At 30.8% G+C, this 21,634-nt stretch overlaps 1 protein-coding gene and 1 long non-coding RNA gene across 2 annotated transcripts; both read right to left on the bottom strand.

Moving 5' to 3' along the window:
• Window positions 1-423: 423 nt before the first annotated feature.
• LOC132640038 (uncharacterized) lies at window positions 424-16,843 on the bottom strand. The gene is made up of 2 exons (XR_009582145.1): window positions 12,345-16,843; window positions 424-1,569 (listed from the first exon to the last, which is right to left on the bottom strand). It is a non-coding gene; the product is annotated as an uncharacterized LOC132640038 (long non-coding RNA).
• A 3,354-nt stretch (window positions 16,844-20,197) lies between these two features.
• On the bottom strand, window positions 20,198-20,984 carry LOC132640037 (protein ACCELERATED CELL DEATH 6-like). The gene has a single exon (XM_060356446.1). The coding sequence runs from the start codon at window positions 20,786-20,788 to the stop codon at window positions 20,432-20,434; it is 357 nt and encodes a 118-aa protein (XP_060212429.1). The 5' UTR covers window positions 20,789-20,984; the 3' UTR covers window positions 20,198-20,431.
• Window positions 20,985-21,634: the final 650 nt, after the last annotated feature.

Genomic DNA, 21,634 nt, shown 5'->3' with positions numbered 1-21,634 from the left:
TTTTAGAAATTGACGACATCTGGTTCCATTTTGGTTTTAAACAGAAAAAAAAAAAAAAAAAACTGAGAAAACTGAACCAAATCGACTTGTATCAATTTGTTTGTCTTCCCTTTTTAGCCCGTTGAAAAAATGCATCTTTTATTTTTTGACAACTCTTTATTTTCAACTTTTCACATGACATGTTTTAGACCACAATATTAAGGGACATTTTAGTATATTCTACATATTTGTAGAATGTACAAATTGAAACATACAGAGTAACTTTTTTCAAACTTAAAGGATCATAACTGTTAATTATATACTTATAAGGAACTATTTGAGCCTCACCTCAAACATAAGAACTATTTTGTCAGTTTCTCTTTTTATCTTTCTGCTTAGGAGCCTCAAAACCCCTCATTTATTTTGCTGAAACTAATCCGACAATAAATAAAGGTTACCTGATTATGTAAAATATTGTTTACATTGAATATGCTAAACAGCACAAGATACAACACATAAGGAAACACTACATGCATTATAATTTATACTCATATGTCTTCACTCAATCATCTTAGAATTATTAGATAGAAAACTAACACGTAAATTAGGAAAAAGAGGCAACCGATGACACAAACAGTAACAGCAAGACCAGCTGAATGTGCCAAAGTAGCATACAAACCAGTTATAAATGCAATTACAACTGCTGACATTGAGAAAAACTGCAAAGTCATTGCAACCACATAAATGTTTATCAGAACTGTCATCTCTTCACTGGTCGTTGGTTGATACAATGCCATGATGAAGTAGCTGAACACAGAGCCAGCGGAGCATACAAAGCGATGGCATCGATAATAACGAATGCACGGAATGCTGTGTCCCTGGTAAGAATCGCCATCCCTTTATTAGGGCTATCGAGGTCGCTCTCAAAACCTCCCGGCAATGTGAAACCGGCTGCAAAGGTGACCGTCACTAGTAGTGTAGCCACAACTAGGTGCATTTGAGTTGCATGATTAATAATATAGTCATACTGCTTTCTTTCATGATCACCCATTTGTCTATGACGAATAACTAACCACGCCATCCCTTTATTAGGGCTATTGATCTTTTTTATGGACAGGTGACCTAACCTACCTCTTCCTCCTATCAGAGCTATCTAACCTCTATTGTCTTGCTAGCCCCGAATACATTAACCGTGCTTGCAAAACCATTATATAGAAAAGGATAATTATATTAAACTCTTCTTGATTAATCTCCAAAGGAGAAATTAAACGCCATTGTTTTCCTTTGACCAAAAGAAAGGAATTTGTTCTTTGCCCTGACCAGCAGAAAGGGATATATTTCCCGTGAAACAGAAAATATTATTCCTTGACAAAGAGTTTATATTATGTCGTAAAGAACTTTTACGCTATCAGGTTATATTGACATGCAATAACAGGTAACTCTCCTGGTCAAGCATGATATGATAACATGAAAAATAGAATAACAACATGCAACAATTGATTAAATTGACAATAACAGTATTAGAACATACAGGGGGGCGGATCCACTGTGTTGGTTATGGGTTCACCATATGAATCCAATAGCTTTTTCCTAGATCATGTATATATATATAGTAAGAAATCATTAAATCATCATATTATATCATCATCATACTATTCTAAAAGTGGGAAGACCTTAAGTTAAAAATTTAAATTACCAAAATGTCCATTAAAACATTAAACGACATTTTTACCCTTACAATAAAGTACTATTTTATCAACACTTATGTACAAAAAGGTAAATATAAATTCTAGTGAAGATAATAATAATAAAAAAAAAAGTCAGATTAGTGAAAAGCAAACGTGGGACTTAAAATTAATAGCAATTAGTATAGCAAAAATAATGAACATGTCGTTTGTCAATGCAAACGTGGAACTCAAATTAATAGCAATCAGTATAGCAATAATAATGAAAATGTCATTTCTCATGTTACTGCAAGTATGCAACATCTGCGGAAGAACACCAAGAGATATACCATTATATAGTTGTTGAATTATCTTTTCATTAAAAAAAAACCATCAGATAGTACTTAATAATTAAGTTTTTATAAGTGAACTTTGAAATCAATTTGTTGTTAACACAAGTTTTTTTTTTTTTTTTTTACCTTCTATGAGCATTCATAAAATATGTTCTTGAAAGACCAAATATTATTGTAAAATTGAGAAATTATAACACCGTTAAAATATTAAAATTTAATCCTTCATAAAAACTACATTAATCAACAATCTCTTCATTGGAATTTAAAACGGAAGATTTTAAAGAGTTGCATTGAACAATTTCATGAATTACTCATTCAAACCAGTACATGAACCAATTAACTCGTATTAATGATCAATTTTCTTTTCGTTTCTGTAAAAATCAAGAGAATTTGAAAAGTTTCATTAAATAATTTAATATAGAATTTTGAACTTGAACTTAGAATTTTGAATGTCAATAAGTTTTATATCTCATGCATGTTAGTAATTCAAATAAAGTCCAAACCAAAACAAACTCAACACTAATGCTAACAAAAGAAATTCAATTCTACCACTAGGAATGACAATAATGTTAGACATCTATTATTTAGTTTTGCATAATTCGTTTAGAGAGTGAAAATATATAACTTAATTTTTTTTCTTCCATACTTATTTTTAGCATGACTTAATATTTTTATATTATGGTCATTTTCTTTATGGCTTATTAGGGGGCAGCCCGGTGCACTAAGCTCCCGCTATGCGCGGGGTTCGGGGAAGGGCCGGACCACAAGGGTCTATTGTACGCAGCCTTACCTTGCATTTCTGCAAGAGGCCGTTTCCACGGCTCGAACCCGTGACCTCCTGGTCACATAGCAACAACTTTACCAGTTACGCCAAGGCTCCCCTTCTCTTTATGACTTATTAATTAGTAATATTTATTTTAACCGATTTTATTATCTTTTTTGGTTGAATATTTTAACACTATGCGATCACTCATCTCACATTTTGTGTCATTTTCTTAAGAAACACCTTAATTGACTAAAGAAATATTTGAAGTAAAAGTTATATGTTTTGTATGAATACTTTTCCTGAAAAAAAAACTGAAAAATCCGAGAAAACCGAATAACCCGAGAAAACCCGAGGTTGAAAAACCCGAAGTTTATTGATTTGGTTTGGTGTATAAATTTAAAAACTCGAAGCTTTGGTTTGATATTTAAAAAAATCGAATTAGCCCGGTCCATGTACACCCCTACCATCAAATCTAACTAATACAGTTGGGCAAATAGTTGACGGAGAATAAAAGTATTAACATTTTGCAAATTCAAAGGATCAAAACTTTTAATTATTCCCTCCGTTCACTTTTACTTGTTCACTTTGAACTTTTCACGTTGTTTAAGAAATAATAAATGAAGTGCATAATTCATCAATGTGCCCATATTAATTAGTGCCTATTTTTATTAGATTTGAAAAATGGTTTGAAGTAGTAATTAATACTATGGATAAAACAGACAAAATAAAATTGTCTTCTCTTGATATGTTAAAAGTGACAAGTAAAAGTAAAAATCTATTTTTTGAAATATTGGACAAGTAAAAGTGAACGGAGGGAGTATATACTTAAGGAACTGTTTGAGCCTAACCTCAAACACAAGAGACAATTGTCATTTTCTCTTATTATTTTTCTGCTTAATGTTTGACTCTTAAATTACACGTGTGTTTTTAGTATCAATTTACGTGGCTGACTGATAAATCCATAAAGAAACAAGAAGAGCAGAGCCTCGCAACAATAAAGAAGAAGAAAATATTCCGTTAAGTAAAGTTGTTGGAAATTTGCTGCTATTATTTCAGTTTGCTAATAAATGCCATTATTTTGGTAAGTTTCATCTGTAACGAATTTGGGTTGATATAAAATTATTTACCTTGATTAGTTCAATGACACTAGTAGTATTGTAGTGCTAATATAATCTCAGCGATAAATCATGACAGCCAAAAAGAAAAAGAAAAAAAAAGAATAAATTGTTTGGTTTTTTTAAACCCGAGAAGCTACGCTATAGCTCTGGAGCAGGTTCTTCGACTGGATCAATGCATGTATGAACCCTAAAAAAATCCCGAAGGTCTAGTCTAGAAAAAACCCGGATTTTGTTGGGTTAGCTTTTTGGTAGGAAAGGCGGTCACAGGAAGAAATGCCCTACCAATGAATAGATTAGTCTACTAACGTCAACAATCTCTTTCTTCATATACGAGACCGTCTGCTTTTATATCCTAAACTATAGATATAAAGTAAAAAAAAAAGATAGATATTCCCATGGTAGGAATAGGACAGTTGCACTGGGAAATTTACATAAATGTACTCTTCGGCCATCTAGTTTACTAAACATGGCCGGAGTGTACACAACCTATACACTTCAGCTGTATATGTTGTGTATAGGTATGTATATTATATGTGTATATATATATATATATATATATATATATATATATATATATATATATATATGTTACATTGTATGTATGTATAGATATGTATATTACATTATATTATACTAGTGTCACTAGGCCCATGCTAAGCCCGGCCCAATACTAACATTGAAAATAATTTAAAATTACCTTTTATTTTTTCTTTGTGACATTAAGTTAATGGGGAGTAGTTCGACATTTTCTAGAACTCCTGGAAACTAAATCATAATATAAAAGTTAAAATAAGAATTTTTATTTATTTTTAAATAAATTCATGATATAAGATCTCTTCTCTTTTTTATTTCATTAAATGCTTTTGAGAATATACTGTCTTAAATATTTCAAATTGAACTTTATCATATTTTGAATTAATTTCACTTAATTTTTTTGAATTAAAACAATTTTGACTAACCAATTATTGCAAAAAGATATTTGAGTGTTCAAGAAACAACCTCAAATAAATAAAGAAACTATGACTTATTAATAGTGGATAAGTGACGTTATAATTAATGAGAAATGAACTACTGCATTACAAAGCAACATTCTATTGACGAAACTAATCATTTGTTTGCAAATGAATTTCTTCTTTATTTTTTTTTATATCACTAGGTATTTCAATATCTATTGTTGAAATTCAACATTAAATAGACCAATTCACTCTTTTTCCAAAACATTCCAAGGAGAAAGAACAAATACGATGATTGATTTTAAGCTCAAATTAGTAAACAACACAAAATTATATTCATTGATTTTATTAGCTATCCTAAAAACACTACTTTCAATAGCAAGCTCGCCATATAAGAACTCAACAAATTATAGCAATGTAAAATTCTGAACTCTATAGAGGAGTGCTACAAGGAATATTGTTAGTGGAATATATAGTGTTTGAGCTTAACATAGGAGACTAAGATCTATAAATATACTTCTAAATTTCTATGCTAGTGATACCCATCTCAGAAGACGGAAGCATTAAGCAATGAATATGCACAATAGCTAATATATCTTTGTAGATTTATTATGGTATAGTGTAATATGTTTCTTGATTCCTTCCACCTCATTATGTGCAGGTATTACTATTTGGGTAGTCAAACGGATTTTCTTTTATTATATTTTTCTATTTTTAAAAAAAATATTTTTAATTACTAACTATGTGGACTTATAGTATTTTGAATTATTAAAATAAAATTTATATATTTGAAAACTACACAAAAAAATATATGAATTAGTAGTTATTTTATTTCTTGAATGGTTGCACTCCTACTTTAATCATTATATTTTTTTAAGATTACTTTTTTTGTTGACAAAAGCTTGTAAATAAAATAATACAAACATCACATATTTGTTTACCACGTAGAAAATTAGTGACTAAACATCAGTATATTCAACGCAAAAAAGCAGGTGTCGGGGGGGGGGGGGGGGGGGGAGGGTGGGTATTGAATTAGGGTCTTGCAAAATATCTCAAAAGTATTTTTATTTACCAAATTATGTGATGACAATTAATATAATATTAAACTAAATTAAGGGCAAGAGGAATAAGACAAAATTTTAAAGTTGAAGACCAAATCAACAACACATGTCACTTCAAAAGGTAACTCTAGAAAATTACAAAAATGATCCTTTGAGGGTTCATTCTTGCTTATATATAAAAGTAATGCATAGATATGTATGTTACATTATACGTATGTATAGTATATGTATAGTATATGTATATTTAGTATAACGTGTGGGATATACAAAAAAAATCGACAAACCGTACCAAACCGATAATCCGAATCAAACCGAGAAACAAATCTGACTAGTTGACTTAGTTTGGTATAGGAAAAAATAAATCAGCCATAATTGTTTTGCTTTGGTTTTAACCAAAAAAAAAGTCAAAAAAAAAAAAAATCAAACCGAACCGAACTAAATTGTACATGTATACAAATTTTTAATATATTTATACATATAAGATTTACTTATAATGTAATTTATATATATTTCTTAAGTTTTCTCATAGTTTTTGTCTTTTAACGTATTATTTCAAACTTGGACATAGAATTTTAAATGTTCCAATAAGTTTTATTGCCCATTGATGTTAGTAACTCAAATAAAATTCATACTAAAACCAAATCAATATAAATGCTTATAACAAAAGTAATTCAATCCTAACACTAAGAATGATAATAATGTTGAATATATATTCTTCAGTTTTGCATTGTCAATTTAGGCAATAAAATAAATAACTTAATTTTTTTCTTTGTCATGTAATTAATACTTATTATTCGTACTTATTTTAGCATGACTTAGTATTTTTAGATGATAATCATTTTCATTGTGCCTTATTACTTAGCAATATTTATTTTATGCTATTTCATTGTCTTTTTTGTTGAATATTTTATTATAATGTCATCACTCATTTCACATTTTTGTTATTTCTTAGATGTATAGTTGCATCTCACTAGAACTAAAGAAATATTTGAAGTAAAAATTATTTTGTGTGATTTACTTGAAAATTATAGTATTGGTTTGTTTTGGTTTATCGATTTAAAAATCTGACATAATTGATTTTGTTTGGTTTTTGAAAAACTCATATCAACTCGGTCCCTGTACACTCGTAGTATAAAATATATGTTATCTATACACTGCACATATTTTATAAACTACATGACCGAATAAAATCTGGCCGTAATTTTCCTATTTCGGTAAGTTTCATATGTTGTTAATTTGGGTCAGTAAGCTTTGCATCAGTTTCATAAACAATTGTTGTTATCCACATTGATATTCTTTCAATTGTAACTAATATATAGTTTCACTAAAAGAAATTAAAGAGATACGCGAAAATTAGCAAAACCCCAAAAAATCCTTATCTTCTTATCAAGGCAAGCACCAAATCCCTTTCTTCACGGTTCATCAAGAATCTAATTAGATTTTCTATATAATGTTTCATCCAGAGAAAGCAAAATACTCACAAGATCATAATTTTGGGAGATTTTTGACAAATGCCCAAAAACAATAACATACCCAGTGTAATCTCTTACGTGGAATCCAGGAAGGATAGTGTGCACGCAGACCTTACCCCTATCTTGGAAAGTAGAGATGTTGTTTCTGAAAGACCCTCGGCTCAAGGAAAGGCATTTCAAAGCAGTTCGGAAAAAGAAAATAATAGATTTGGACAAATACCGAAATCCAAAAAAAATAAAAATAGCCAAAGGCGGAGGTAGAGTGGTCAACACAGTCAGGTGGACCCATGTAGTAATATTTGATGCTCGAGCACCCATCAATCGTGGCGGATACTTTATGTAGACTTATAGAAAATATTGAAATTTTAGAATAAAATAATAAATAGCACCCAGGAAACAATGAAAGATCTTGGTAGTCTGGTTAAAAAGTGGTAGTTTTTAGGCTAAGTCAGGGAGGAGCTGAGTTTGGATTCTACTCAAAGCAATATATTTTTTGTTGATTTTAAAGTGAGAACACAGGCCCATTGAATCCAGGGTCGGCCACTGAACACAGTCCTCCATGTGGAAGTCCTATATGGCCTTAAGATTACTCCATTTTGTTGGAGGCGGAGGTAGCGTTGAAGTACGAATTTGGCATAAGTTAGTAATTCGGTCCTAGTTTGTATTTGTCTTAAAAAAGGCATGTACTACGCGCAAACTAATTTGGAACTCAATAGTTCGAAGGGGCTAGAATTCATAACCTATATATTTCAAATGTTGGATCGGCCTCTACATCTTTTTATGCCTTCAATAACAAGAAAATATAACGTGTGCTTCACATAGCAAGAGGTGTATTTGAGATTTTAGATCTATGAGTTCAATTTTTAAAGTTTTTAGCATTGAATCCATCATACATAATGTACTCTAAATTGCATTTTAGTAGATTCATACACGTAATTTTAATTATGCACGGACAACACTAAATTCAAATGAACACGCTACCTAAAAGCTGCATCCCCAGCATGCAACAGCTAATGAAGGGCATAGTTTAAAAAAAGAACAAGAAAGAAAAAAATAAAGAGAGAGAAACAAAAGAGTATTACCATAGGTTACTTCTTCAACACCAACGTAAATTGTCTCCCAAAAATGAAAAGGCAAAGCTAGTAGTAAAAGAACAAAAAGAAAAAAGAAAGAGAAAAAAAAAGATTATCAGCATAGATTGCTTCTTCAACATCAAAGTGAATTGTCTCCAAAAAAAAAAAAAGGCAAAGCTAGTACTAAAAGAGAGAGAGAAAAAAAAAAAAAGATTGTCATCATAGATTTCTTCTTCAACACCAAAGTAATTGTCTCCAAAAAAGAAAAAGACAAAGCCAGTAGTAAAAGAACAAAAAGAAAAAAGAAAGAGAAAAAAATGATTGAAAAAAAAAATATTGTTACCATAGATTGCTTCTCCAACACCAAAGTGAATTGTCTCCCTAAAAGAAAAAGGCAAAACCAGTAGTAAAAGAACAAAAAGAAAAAAGAAAGAGAAAAAAAAAAAAAAAAAACAAGAGATTGTTACCATAGATTGCTTCTTCAACACCAAAGTGAATTGTCTACAAAAAAACAAAAAGGCAAAGCCTAGTAAAAGAACAAAAAGAAAAAAGAAAGAGAGAAAAACAAGAGATTATCACCATAGATTGCTTCTGCAACACCAAAGTGATTTGTCTCCCAAAAAGAAAAAGGCAAAGCCAACAGTAAAATAACAAAATGAAAAAAGAAAGAAAAATAAAAAAAATTATCACCATAGATTGCTTCTTTAACACCAAAGTGAATTGTCTTCCAAAAAGAAAAAGGCAAAGTCAGTAGTAAAAGAACAAATAGAAAAAACAAAGAGATAGAACAAACAAGATATTATCACCATAGATTGCTTATTCTACACCAAAGTGAATTGTCTCCCAAAAAGAAAAAAGCAAAGCCAATAGTAAAAGAACAAAAAGAAAAAAGAAAGAGGAAAAAAAGATATTATCATCTTAGATTGCTTATTTAACAACACAGTGATTTGTCTCCCAAAAAGAAAAAGGAAAAGCCAGTAGTAAAATAACAAAAAGAAAAAAGAAAGAAAACAAAAAAAACAAGATATTATCACATATATTGATTCTTCAACACCAAAGTGATTTGTCTCCCAAAAAGAAAAGGACAAAGCCAGCAGTAAAAGAAAAAAAATAAAAAATAAAGACAAAAAAAATGGATATTATCACCATAGGTTGCTTCTTCAACATCAAAGTGAATTGTCTCCCATAAAGGAAAAAGGCAAATCCAGTAGTAAAAGAACAAAATGAAAAAAGAAAGAGGAAAAAAAAAGAGCTTGTCACCATAGATTGCTTCTACAACACCAAAGTGATTTGTCTCCCAAAAATAAAAAGGCAAAGCCAGAAGTAAAATAACAAAATGAAAAAAGAAAGAGAAAAAAAAATTATCACTATAGATTGCTTCTTCAACACCAAAGTGAATTGTCTTTCAAAAAGAAAAAGACAAAGCCAGCAATAAAAGGACAAAAAGAAAAAAGGAGATAGAACAAACTAGAGATTATCACAAAAGATTGTTTATTCTACAACAAAGTGAATTGTCTCCCAAAAAGAACAAGGCAAAGCCAATAGTAAAAGAACAAAAAGAAAAAAAAAGGAAAAAATAAAAGATTTTGAAAAAAAAAAGATATTATCACCATAGATTGCTTATTCAACAACACAGTGGATTATCTACCAAAAAAAAAAAGGCAAAGCCAGTAGTAAAATAACAAAAAGATTAAAGAAAGAGAAAAAAAAAAGAGATTATCACCATAGATTACTTCTTCAACACCAAAGTGAATTGTCTTCCAAAAAGAAAAAGACAATGCATGTAGTAAAAGAACAAAATGAAAAAGAAAGAGAAAAAAAAACAAGAGATTATCACCATAAATTGATTCTTCAACACTAAAGTGATTTGTCTCCCAAGAAGAAAAAGACAAAGCCAGTAGTAAAAGAACAAAAATAAAAAAGAATGAGAAAAAAAACAAGAGATTATCACCATAAATTGCTTCTTCAACACCAAAGTGAATTGTCCCGATAAAGAAAAAGGCAATTCCAGTAGTAAAAGAATAATAATAAAAAAAAGAAACAGAGAAAAAACAACTATCACCATAGGTTGCTTCTTCAACACCAAAGTGAATTGTCTCCTAAAAAGAAAAAAGCAAAGCTTGTAGTAAAAGATCAAAAATAAAATTGAAAGAAAAAAAAAAAAAGAGATTATCACCATGGATTGCCTCTTCAACACCAAAGTGAATTGTCTCCCTAAAAGAAAAAGACAAAGCCAGTAGTAAAAGAACAAAAAGAAAAAAGAAAGAGGAAAAAAAAAACAAGAGGTTGTCACCATAGATTGCTTCTTCAACACCAAATTGAATTGTCTACCAAAAAGAAAAAAACAAAGCCAGTAGTAAAAGATAAAAAAGAAAAAAGAAAGAGAAAAAAAAAAAGAGATTATCACCATCGATTGCTTCTTCAACACCAAAGTGAACTGTCTCCAAAAAAGAAAAAGGCAAAGCCCGTAGTAAAAGATCAAAAAGAAAAAAGAAAGAGAAAAAAAAAATTATCACCATAGATTGCTTCTGCAAAACTAAAGTGAATTGTCTCTGAAAAAGAAAAAGGCAAAGTCAATAGTAAAAGAACAAAAAGAAAGACAAAAAAACCAAGAGATTATCACCATAGGTTACTGTTCAGCACCAAAGTGATTGTCTCCCCAAAAAAAAAAAAAAGAGAAGGAAAAAATTAGCAGTAAAGGAACAAAAAGAAAAAAGAAAGAGAGAGAAAAAAAAAAAAAAAGAGAGAGATTATCACCATAGCTTGATTTTTCAATATTAAAGTGAATTGTCTCCCAAAAAGGAAAAAGGCAAAGCCAGTAGTAAAAGAACAAAAAGAAAAAAGAAAGAGAAAAAAAACAAGAGACTGTAACCATAAAACAAGAGATTATAACTATAGATTGCTTCTTCAACACCAAAGTAAATTGTCTCCCAAAAAGAAAAAGGCAAAGCCAGTAGTAAAAGAATAAAAAAAAAGAGAGAAAAAAAAACAAAAGATTACCACCATAGATTGCTTATTCTACAAAAGGTGAATTGTCTCCCAAGAAGAAAAAAGGCAAAGCCAGTAGTAAGAGAACAAAAAGAAAAGAAAAAGACAAAAAAAAAACAAGAGATTACCACCATAGATTATTTATTCACCATACTTTCAGGGAGGGAAACAAGCTGGCTGATTTTTTATCTAACATTGCTTTTGATTTTGCAGGTACATCAGAGTTTTATAATTCTTTTGAACTGCCTAGTGTAGGGAGAAAAATCCTCAACCTAAACAAGCAACAGGTACCCAACTTAAGAATCAGAAATTCAAGAAATGGAAGACCCAGTGGAATGTGATGTGATAATGTAATTCAGCTATTGATAACTCTCCAAGGTATGGTATTAGCTTTTAAGCTCATTCTGTTGAAGAGTTAACAATAATTGAAGAGCAGAACTCATATCAATTTCAAAAGGAAAGTTATGAAGTTGAATTGAGAAACAATTTTGGGATCCTATGAACTTTTGAGATTCCATCTGGTTAGTACAGTAACTGATAAATTTTGTCTAGAATTAGTTCATCTGAGAGCCTGGAGGCATACTCCTGGTGGTTGTTAACCAAGTCCCTGGTGAGAGCTTGAGGGGCATATATTTGGGGTCAACCAAAGGCTGATAAGTGCTTTTTTAGACAAAGTTAACAGTTTCAGTTAGCTACAGAGAGGGATAATACATATTTCAGTCTTTTCGGTAGAGATATTATTCATAAATCTAGGATTCACCAAAACACAATGCAAACAGATGTATATAGTAATAGAACAGGAATGAAGACATAGCAGAGCTAAAATTGAGGTTCTATTTAAGGACCCGATTAGGTGATAATCATGTCTAATCTATGATATGAATCAAGAGAAGATTGAAATCGGAAAGCCTCTTTACCTTCTGGTGTGAGAGAAATCTGGAAATCGTATTTTCTTCATCGATGGGGACGGATCTTGGTGTATAATTGAATATCGATTGAAGAGGAGCTGCAATAGCTAATGACAAGCTGGAAATCATACTTTCTTCATCGATGGGGACGGATCTTTGTGTATAATAGAAGATAGATTGAAGAGGAGCTGAAGTAGCTGATTTTTGAACATTGAATCTTCACAAGCTGGTATTGTTCTTCGTCGATGGGGGCAGATCTTGGTGGATTAGTGAAGATTGACTGAAGACAAGCTGAAGAAGAGGATCGATTTAGGGTGTTTATTTTTTGTTGTTGCTGTCCTTTTGTTGGTGTCTGAACTTTTAGACTTTGGTCTTTATTTACCATAAATAAAATATATCACACTAAGCTGTGGCTTAGTGGTTCCTAAAAAAAATAGATTATTTATTCACCACCAAAGTGATTGTCTCCCAAAAAAAAAAGGCGAACTCTGTAGTAAAAGAACAAAAAGAAAAAAGAAAGAGAGAAAACAATGTAAAGATTATCACTGTAGATTGCTTCCTCAACACCAAAGTGAATTGTCTCCTAAAAAGAAAACGGCAAAACCTGTAATAAAAGATCAAAAAGAAAATAGAAAGGGAAAAAACAAAGATTATCACCATAGATTGCTTCTTCAACACCAACATAATTGTCTACCAAGATGAAAAAGGCAAAGCCAGTAGTAAAAGAACAAATAAAAAAAAGAAAGAGAAAAAAAAGATATTATCACCATAGATTGTTTCTTCAACACCAAAGTAAATTTTCTCCCAAAAAGAAAAAGACAAAGCTAATAGTAAAAGAACAAAAAGAAAAAAGAAAGAGGAAAAAAAGAAGATATTATCACCATAGATTGCTTATTCAACAAAATAGTGATTTGTCCCCCAAAAAGAAAAAAGAAAAGCTAGTAGTAAAATAACAAAAAGAAAAAAGAAAGAGAACAAAAAAAAAAACAAGAGATTATCACCGTAGATTACTTCTTCAACACCAAAGTAAATTGTCTCCCAAAATGAAAAAGGCAAAGCAAGTAGTAAAAGAAAGAAAAAGAAAAAAGAAAGAGAAAAAAAGATATTATCACCATATATTGCTTCTTTAACATCAAAGTGAATTGTCTTCCAAAAAGAAAAAGGCAAAGACAGTAGTAAAAGAACAAAAAAGAAAGTGAAACAAAAAAAAAAACGTAAAGTTAGTAGTAAAAGAACAAAAAGAGAAAAGAAATATACAAAAAGAAGAAGAAGAGATTATCACCATAGATTGCTTCTTCAACACCAAAGTAAATTGTCTATCAAAAAGAACAAAGCAAAGCCAGTATTAGAAGAACAAAAAGAAAAAGAAAGAGAAAAAAAAAACAAGAGATTGTCACCATAGATTGCTTCTTCAACACCAAAGTCAATTATCTATCAAAAAGAACAAAGCAAAGCCAGTATTAGAAGAACAAAAAGAAAAAGAAAGAGAAAAAAAAAACAAGAGATTGTCACCATAGATTGCTTCTTCAACACCAAAGTCAATTATCTATCAAAAAGAACAAAGCAAAGCCAGTATTAGAAGAACAAAAAGAAAAAAGAAAGAGAGAAAAAAAACAAGAGATTGTCACCATAGATTGCTTCTTCAATACCAAAGTGATTTGCCTTCCAAAAAGAAAAAAGCAAAGCCAGTAGTAAAAAACAAAAAGAATAGAGAAAGAGAAAACAAAACAAAAAAAAGATTATCAACATAGCTTGCTTTTTCAATACCAAAGTGAATTGTCTTCCAAAAAAAAAAAGACAAAGCCAGTAGTAAAAGAACAAAAAGAAAAAAGAAATAGAAAAAAAAAGAGGTTGTCACCATCGATTACTTCTTCGACACCAAAATGAATTGTCTCCTAAAAAGAAAAAAGCAAAGCTAACAGTAAAAGAGCAAAAAGAAAAAAAGAAAGGGGAAAAAAAGAGATTATCACCATAAATTGCTTATTCAACACCAAAGTGAATTGTTTCCCAAAAGAAAAAGGCAAAGCCACTAGTAAAAAAATCAAACAAAAAAAAAACTGAAAAGAAAAACAAATGATTATCACCATACATTACTTATTCAAAACACAAAAGTGATTTGTCTCTCAAAAAGTAAAAGACAAAGCCAGTTGTAAAATAACCAAATGAAATAAGAAAGAGAAAAATAAAAAAGAGATTATTACTATAGATTGTTTCTTCAATACCAAAGTGAATTGTATCCCAAAAAGAAAAAGGCTAAGTCAATAGTAAAAGAACAAAAAGAAACAGAAAAAAAATAAGAGGTTGTCACTATAGATTGGTGCTTCAACATCTAAGTGAATTGTCTTCCAAAAAGAAAAAGGCAAAGCCAGTAATAAAAGAACAAAAATAAAAAACAAAGAAAAACAAACAAGAGATTATCAACATGAATTGCTTTTTCAACACCAAAGTGAACTGTGTCGCAAAAAGAAAAAGTCAAAGTCTGTTGTAAAAGATCAAAAAGAAAAAAGAAAGAGAAAAAAAAAAGATTATCACCATAGATTGTTTCTTCAATACTAAAGTGAATTATCTCCGAAAAAGAAAAAGGCAAAGTCAGTCGTAAAAGAACCAAAGAGAGAGAGAGAGAGAAAAAAAAATGAGATTGTCACCATAGATTGCTTATTCTACAATAAAGTGAATTGTCCCCAAAAAAGAAAAAAGGCAAAGCTAGTAGTAAAAGAACAAACAAAAAAAAAGAAGAGATTATCACCATAGATTACTTCTTCATAGCCAAAGTGATTGTCTCCAAAAAAAAAAAAAAGAGGCAAAGTCAGTAGTAAAAGAACAAAAAGAAAGACAAAAAAAAAATGAAGAGATTATCACCATAGATTTCTTCTTCAACACCAAAGTGAATGGTCTCCCAAAAAGACAAAAGACAAAAGACAAAGCCAGCAGTTAAAGAACAAAAAAAAAAAAAAGAAATAGAAAAAAAAAATAGAGGTTGCCACTGTAGATTACTTCATCAATATTAAAGTGAATTGTCTCCTATAAAGAAAAAACAAAGCCAGTAGTAAAGAACAAAAAGAAAAAAGAAAGAGAAAAAAAGAAGAGGAGATTATCATCATAGATTTTTATTCAAACACCAAAGTGAATTGTCTCTTAAAAAGAAAAAAGCAAAGCAAGTAGTAAAATAACAAAAAGAAAAAAGAAAAAGAAATTGTCACCTTAGATTGCTTCTTCAACACCAAAGTGAATTGTATCCCAAAAAAAAAAAAAGGCAAAGCCAGTAGTAACAGAACAATAAGAAAAAAGAAAGACAAACAAAAAGAAATTATAACCATAGATTGTTTCTTCTACATCAAAGTAAATTGTCTCTCAAAAAGAAAAAAGGCAAAGCCAATAGTAAAAGAACAAAAAGAAAAAAGAAAGAGAAAAAGAAAAAAGACAAGAGGTTATCACCATAGGTTGCTTCTTCAGCACCAAAGTGACTTGTCTCCCGAAAAAAGAAAAAGGCAAAGCCAGTAGTAAAAAAACAGAAAAGAAAAAGGAAAGATTAAAAAAAAAAAAGATTATCACCATAGATTGCTTCTTCAACACCAAAGTGAATTGTCTCCCAAAAAGAAAAAAGGCAAAGCCAGTAGTAAAAGAGCAAAAAGAAAAAAGAAAGAGAAAAAAATAAAATAAAAGGTGTTCACTATAGATTGCTTCTTCAACACTAAAGTGAATTGTCTCCCAAAAAGAAAAAAGCAAAGCGGGTGGTAAAATAACAAAAAGAATAAAAAAAAAAAATGGTTGTCACCATAAATTGCTTCTTCAACAACAAAGTGAATTATCTCCCAAAAAAGAAAAGGCAAAGTCAGTAGTAAAAGAATAAAAATAAAAAAGAAAGAGAAAAAAGAAACAAGAGATTATCACCATAGATTATTTTTTTTAACACCAAAGTGAATAGTCTCTCAAAAAGAAAAAGGCAAAGCCAGTAATAAAATAACAAAAAGAAAAAAGAAAGAGAGAAAAAAAGAAAAGATTATCACCATAGATTGCTTGTTCAACATCAAAGTGAATTATCTAACAAAAAGAAAAAGGCAAAGCAAGAAGTAAAAGTACAAAAAGAAAAAAGAAAGAGTAAAAAAAAAAAAATAACAAGAGATTATCACCATATATTACTTCTTCAAAACCGTAGCAAATTGTCTCCTAAAAAGCAAATGACAAAGCTTGTAGTAAAAGAACAAAAAACGGGTTCACTCTGTTGATTATGGGTTCACGACATTTAATTATTGTTTTATAAGATGTAATTAATGATATTAATGGGTGTCAAAAATTGTGGGGAATGTCTTTTTCTTACGAAAATTTGGAGAGTGCTTTTCCAAAATCATTGACTTAATTATGATTAGTATACTTGTTAGTGTAATAAAATTTTGGTCTTTAAAAATTAAATAGAACACACGTCTCTCATTTAGATGTGTACTTGATGAAATGAAGAGAAAAAGTAATAGAGACGAGCTAGATCCCCTTTCATGTGGGTCCGCCTCTGAATGCAACATCAGCGGAAGAAACCCAAGAGATATACCATTATATAGTTGTTGAATTATCTTTTCATTAAAAAACCATCAGACAGTACGTAATAATTAAGTTCAATTTCATAAACCTACGTTAATCAACAATCTCTTCATTGGAATTAAAACGGAAGATTTTAAAGAGTTGCATTGAACAATTTCATGAATTACTCATTCAAACCAGCACATGAACCAATTAACTCATATTAATGATTTATTTTCTTTTCGTTTCTGTAAAAATCAAGAGAATTTGAAGAGTTTCATTAAATAATTTAACATAGACTAAAATCATTTAACAAATTAAATGCAAATTAAATCTATCTATTAAAGGTACATTACATCCTACTGCTATAAAATGTCTAGCAAACTGGAACTGCTATAAAGAATTGCTGCTTTGTTTCGACTCTTTATTATGCACATATCATTGGTGGCTATGCAATGCCAGAATCATAGGGGCATATGAAAAGAAGTCGCTTCAAGATAACATTACAATATATTGATATTGGTGGAAAAAGGAATCTTGAATAAGACATTGGTATGGACAAGCGATATTGATTCCTTCCAACTTAATTACTCTCGAGAAGATTTAAGATAGATATCTAGGTGAGGTATATATTATATGTGTAGCAATTTTCTCTGTTTTCACTGGCTCCTCCCTCTCCCTGTCCCCTCTAAATATTGATGTATCTTTTCCTTTTTTGCACTTTAATATTTAGCTAAAATAGACAGGTTTAATTAACATGCATTATTCTTATGAAAATAATATTTCATTATACTTTCTGGTGGTTTTGTTTTCCTATTGGAATATCTTGTATTGTGAAATTTTTACTTTTAAAATTTGTCTTTTGTTACGTTTAGATAACATATTCCAATAATCTTGTGTGTGTTTATGCAAAATCTTGTACACGTGTCCAAGAAATAGTAGATCTAATAAGTTTGAGCTTAACAATATATTAAGTCAGCCGAACAGACTCACTATGCATCAATTTAAGCTTGTTATCTTTTGCCTTCAAATTTCGTGTTAATCATCACAGATATGTTATATTTATGTCATTTTAAAAAGTTTTTAATAATTGACACACTATATATGTGTAACACACGTGTCCAAAAACTAGTATATATGTGTGCAACGCACGTGTCCAAAAACTAGTATATATGTGTGCAACGCACGTGTCCAAAAACTAATATATATGTGTGTTATTTTACTTTCTCTTTGTGTGTGTTGTTGGGGAAGGGGGTTGAGCAACTTTCTTTGTTTCTCTTTTTGCAACTGTGATCAGACTTGAGCCTAACATGTCTTATATTTTGTGCTGAAATAGGTGTTGTAAAGTCAAGAGCAACCACTCTCAAGCAAAAAATAGACAGGTGTCCCCTCTCTAGCTTCTTCTTTTGTATTTCTTTCCTGTAGCATGTACTTTCTTTTTCTTGTTCAGCGTAAATTTCAGATTTTTCATGGATCCCTTGTTTAATTTGTTTCTCAGGAAGGCTGAAAAGTTCGCAGAGGCAACAAAACCACTTTATCTGCTGGGGTCTTTATAGCTAGAATCTCTCATCTGCAGTTTACAAGGATCGTTTGGTTTATAGTCTAGTTATGCAGAGATTATACTGCAAGGGTTGTCTAAGTGGAGACTAATAATGCAGGGATTAGCATACAGTAAATAATAATGCAGGGATTACTATGTAAGGAACAACAATATATACACGGATTACTGGATGTGGATTGCCTAAATTAAAGACATTTTTGCTCTTGATGCTCTTATTCACACTTATCCCACATTATATCCGGTATAAAATGAGACATAGATTTTCTGTAAGCTATACCGGAATTTAATACCGCACACCAAACACTGCATTAGTAGAGATTAAATTTTCTTATACTTCAAACGAAACAAAGAGTTTCATAAGATGTTACTCTGTGAGAAAAAAAAAAAGTGAATTAATCTGTCCAAATCAGAACCACTTAATTAGTTTCAATGCCTTGTAATATAATTCCCTCAAGAAAAATGAACACTTACTGAACGTTTCACGATGTAGGCCAACTTTGTGTACCCAAATATTTCATTCAGTTCATACAATTCAATTTTTCATACTTCTCTTTCTCCAGGGGCAGGGATGCAGCTTATTAGTTAGAGATTCATCTGAACCGAGTTTATCAACCCGAAAAATATGACCAACCACAACAACTACACCTCAGTCAAGTGAACCCCAACAACTGAATCCAACATTTTCAACCCCAAAAATGCAATAAGTTGCTAATTTTTAACCTATATTATATTCTGAACCCAAGTATACTAAGTTCAGTGCTACAAATATTAGAGGTTGATTGCATCAAGTTTAAATCCTGGATCTGTCTCTATCTTTATCTATGTGATTGTCAGGACAGCACATAGATGTATATATGTTTCAGTCCACATTTAATCTTATTAAGCCGGTAACTCTAGGCTTAGAATGTCTTTGAGGAGTTCCTTATATATATATATACACACACACATACCGGGACTTTCACTTAAACATCCTGTGAAGCTTCAAGCTAGACAGATTTCCATTTTGCAAATTTTTTGTTTATTTGTTTTTGTTTTTTTGCTTGATGCAAACAAGGATGTCTCTGAATCACAATTGATGTACTAATATAATATGGGAGGTTGTACTCTTAAAGTTTAAGCTGCTAAAAACGGTTTCAAGTTTACAATTTGGTGGATTAACCCAAGATGTACCTATGTTTAGCCAAAAGTTCAAGTACATTCCTGAAATCTAACAGATTCTAAAAAAGTTCTGGAAAATGACAGCTTTCTTTCTGTTAGTATCCTGTGTTCATAAAGGTAAAATTGAAAACCGATAAAACTGAAAAATAGAAAAGCAGAAGCTTCAAGTAAAAAATCCAAGCCCATAGAATTTATTTGTGTCCTTAAAGAGTTTAATTTCTCACTGTACTCGAGGTTTTGGATTACTTCCTCCCAGGATAGAACGGATATACTTGCCGTAGGATTAATGGCACCTCAAATGCCTACGACTTCGTCAAACTCAATCGACAATGACAAATCACACAAAGACTCAATTTTGTTTGTAAGAAAATATGTAGAATAATTGCAGAATTTTCGATGCAGAAAACTCAGGCTAGTCCTCTGAATTTATAGCCAACAAAGGGTAGTGTGAACGGATACTATTGTGCCTTATCGGAAAAATCACAACCTATATGTGAAAAAATGCTATTCAAATTACATCTTTTCTCCTGGTGTCTTTTCAGAAAAACACCTCTTCATTTCCCATTCACACTCACAAAACCCAACACTTTCAACTCAAACAAAAGTTAGAAACTAATAGAAGAGCCACGTGCACACGTTTGTAACTTACTCTATAGTAAGGCATCTTACATTAATTTATTAAAATAAAAACCATGAAAGTATTATACAATAAGTAACCCACAAGTACATATACTCTATCCCCTGCTTCCAAGAACATAAGTAACCAACAAGAACATAATGAAAGAGGTACAACTGATGACACAGACAGTAACGGCAAGACCAACTGAATGTGCTAAAGTAGCATACATACCAGTAAGAAATGCAATTACAACGGCTGACATTGCCAAAAGCTGCAAAAAACTGCGATCTTATAAAGTCGCATCACAACCCTCAATTCTGGTTCAGATATTACACTTGCTGCCATAGCGAAGTAAGTAAAAACAGCAGCAGCTGAAGATGTAAAGGCGATGGCATCCGTAACAACAAATGCACGAAACGCTGTTCTCCTTAATAGAATCGCCATCCCTTTATTAGGGCTATTGGTATCGCTCTCAAAACCTCCTGGCAATGTGAATCCAGCTGTGAAGGTGACTGTCATTATTAGAGTGGCAACAACTAAATGTATTTGAGCTGCCTGCATAATCTTTTCGTGCTGTTTTTCATCTCCCTTACCTTCGCCCATTGTTGCCTTGCATATCAAAGCCAAGTGGTTCTATCATAATAACATTGACTTTGACTGAGTCATCATCAACTCCAAATTACCCAAGTAGTTCTATTATAATTATATTGAATTAATGTGCCAGGCTGGTACATGAACGTGCAGAATTGTATGTGTATATTGAAGTCTTTGATGAATGTTGATATTAAAACATCTTAAAAAGCATGCCATACTGGTCCATGAACTTGTAGAAGTATACTCCCTTCTACCAAAAAAGATTGTCTTACTTTCTGTATTAGTTTGTTTCCAAAAAAATTGACATATTTTTATATTTAAAAATAATTTAACTTTATAAATTGATTTACTATCACATAAATATCTAAGACTTGTTTTGAATTATATATTTCGTGCTAAATCAAATCAACACAATTTTTTTTAGGACAGAGAAAGCATTTATTAATGAAGTCTTCGTTGAGTCTTTGTATTAGAATATAATATTAAGATACCAGGTTGGTCCATTGTTATATGGTGTGTAGACAGCTGACACTATTGACATTAATGTCTTTGTTTTAGAATCCATAATATACATATGGCCACTGGCCAGCATAAATTTTGTAGAGTCAAAAAGTAAATAAAACCAGAAAAGCAGATAACTTTTTCTACTAATAAAAATTGATTAATCTAAACATTTTTTGTCGGATTTGTTTTACATTCGAACATCTTGAACTGCCATACTAGTTCATCAACTTGCAGAACTATATATTCTCAGTAAAGTCTTGGTTAAATGGAAAAAGTTCAAAATTTTCCCTCAACTATTTTATTTACTATTGTTTAATTATACCATCTGTTAGAAAATGGCAGCAAAAAGCC

Source organism: Lycium barbarum, chromosome 5 (genome assembly GCF_019175385.1).
Source record: "Lycium barbarum isolate Lr01 chromosome 5, ASM1917538v2, whole genome shotgun sequence".
NCBI classification, from domain to species: domain Eukaryota; kingdom Viridiplantae; phylum Streptophyta; class Magnoliopsida; order Solanales; family Solanaceae; genus Lycium; species Lycium barbarum.
The sequence above is the reverse complement of the archived record's forward strand: the minus strand, read 5'-3'. Positions and strand labels throughout refer to the sequence as shown.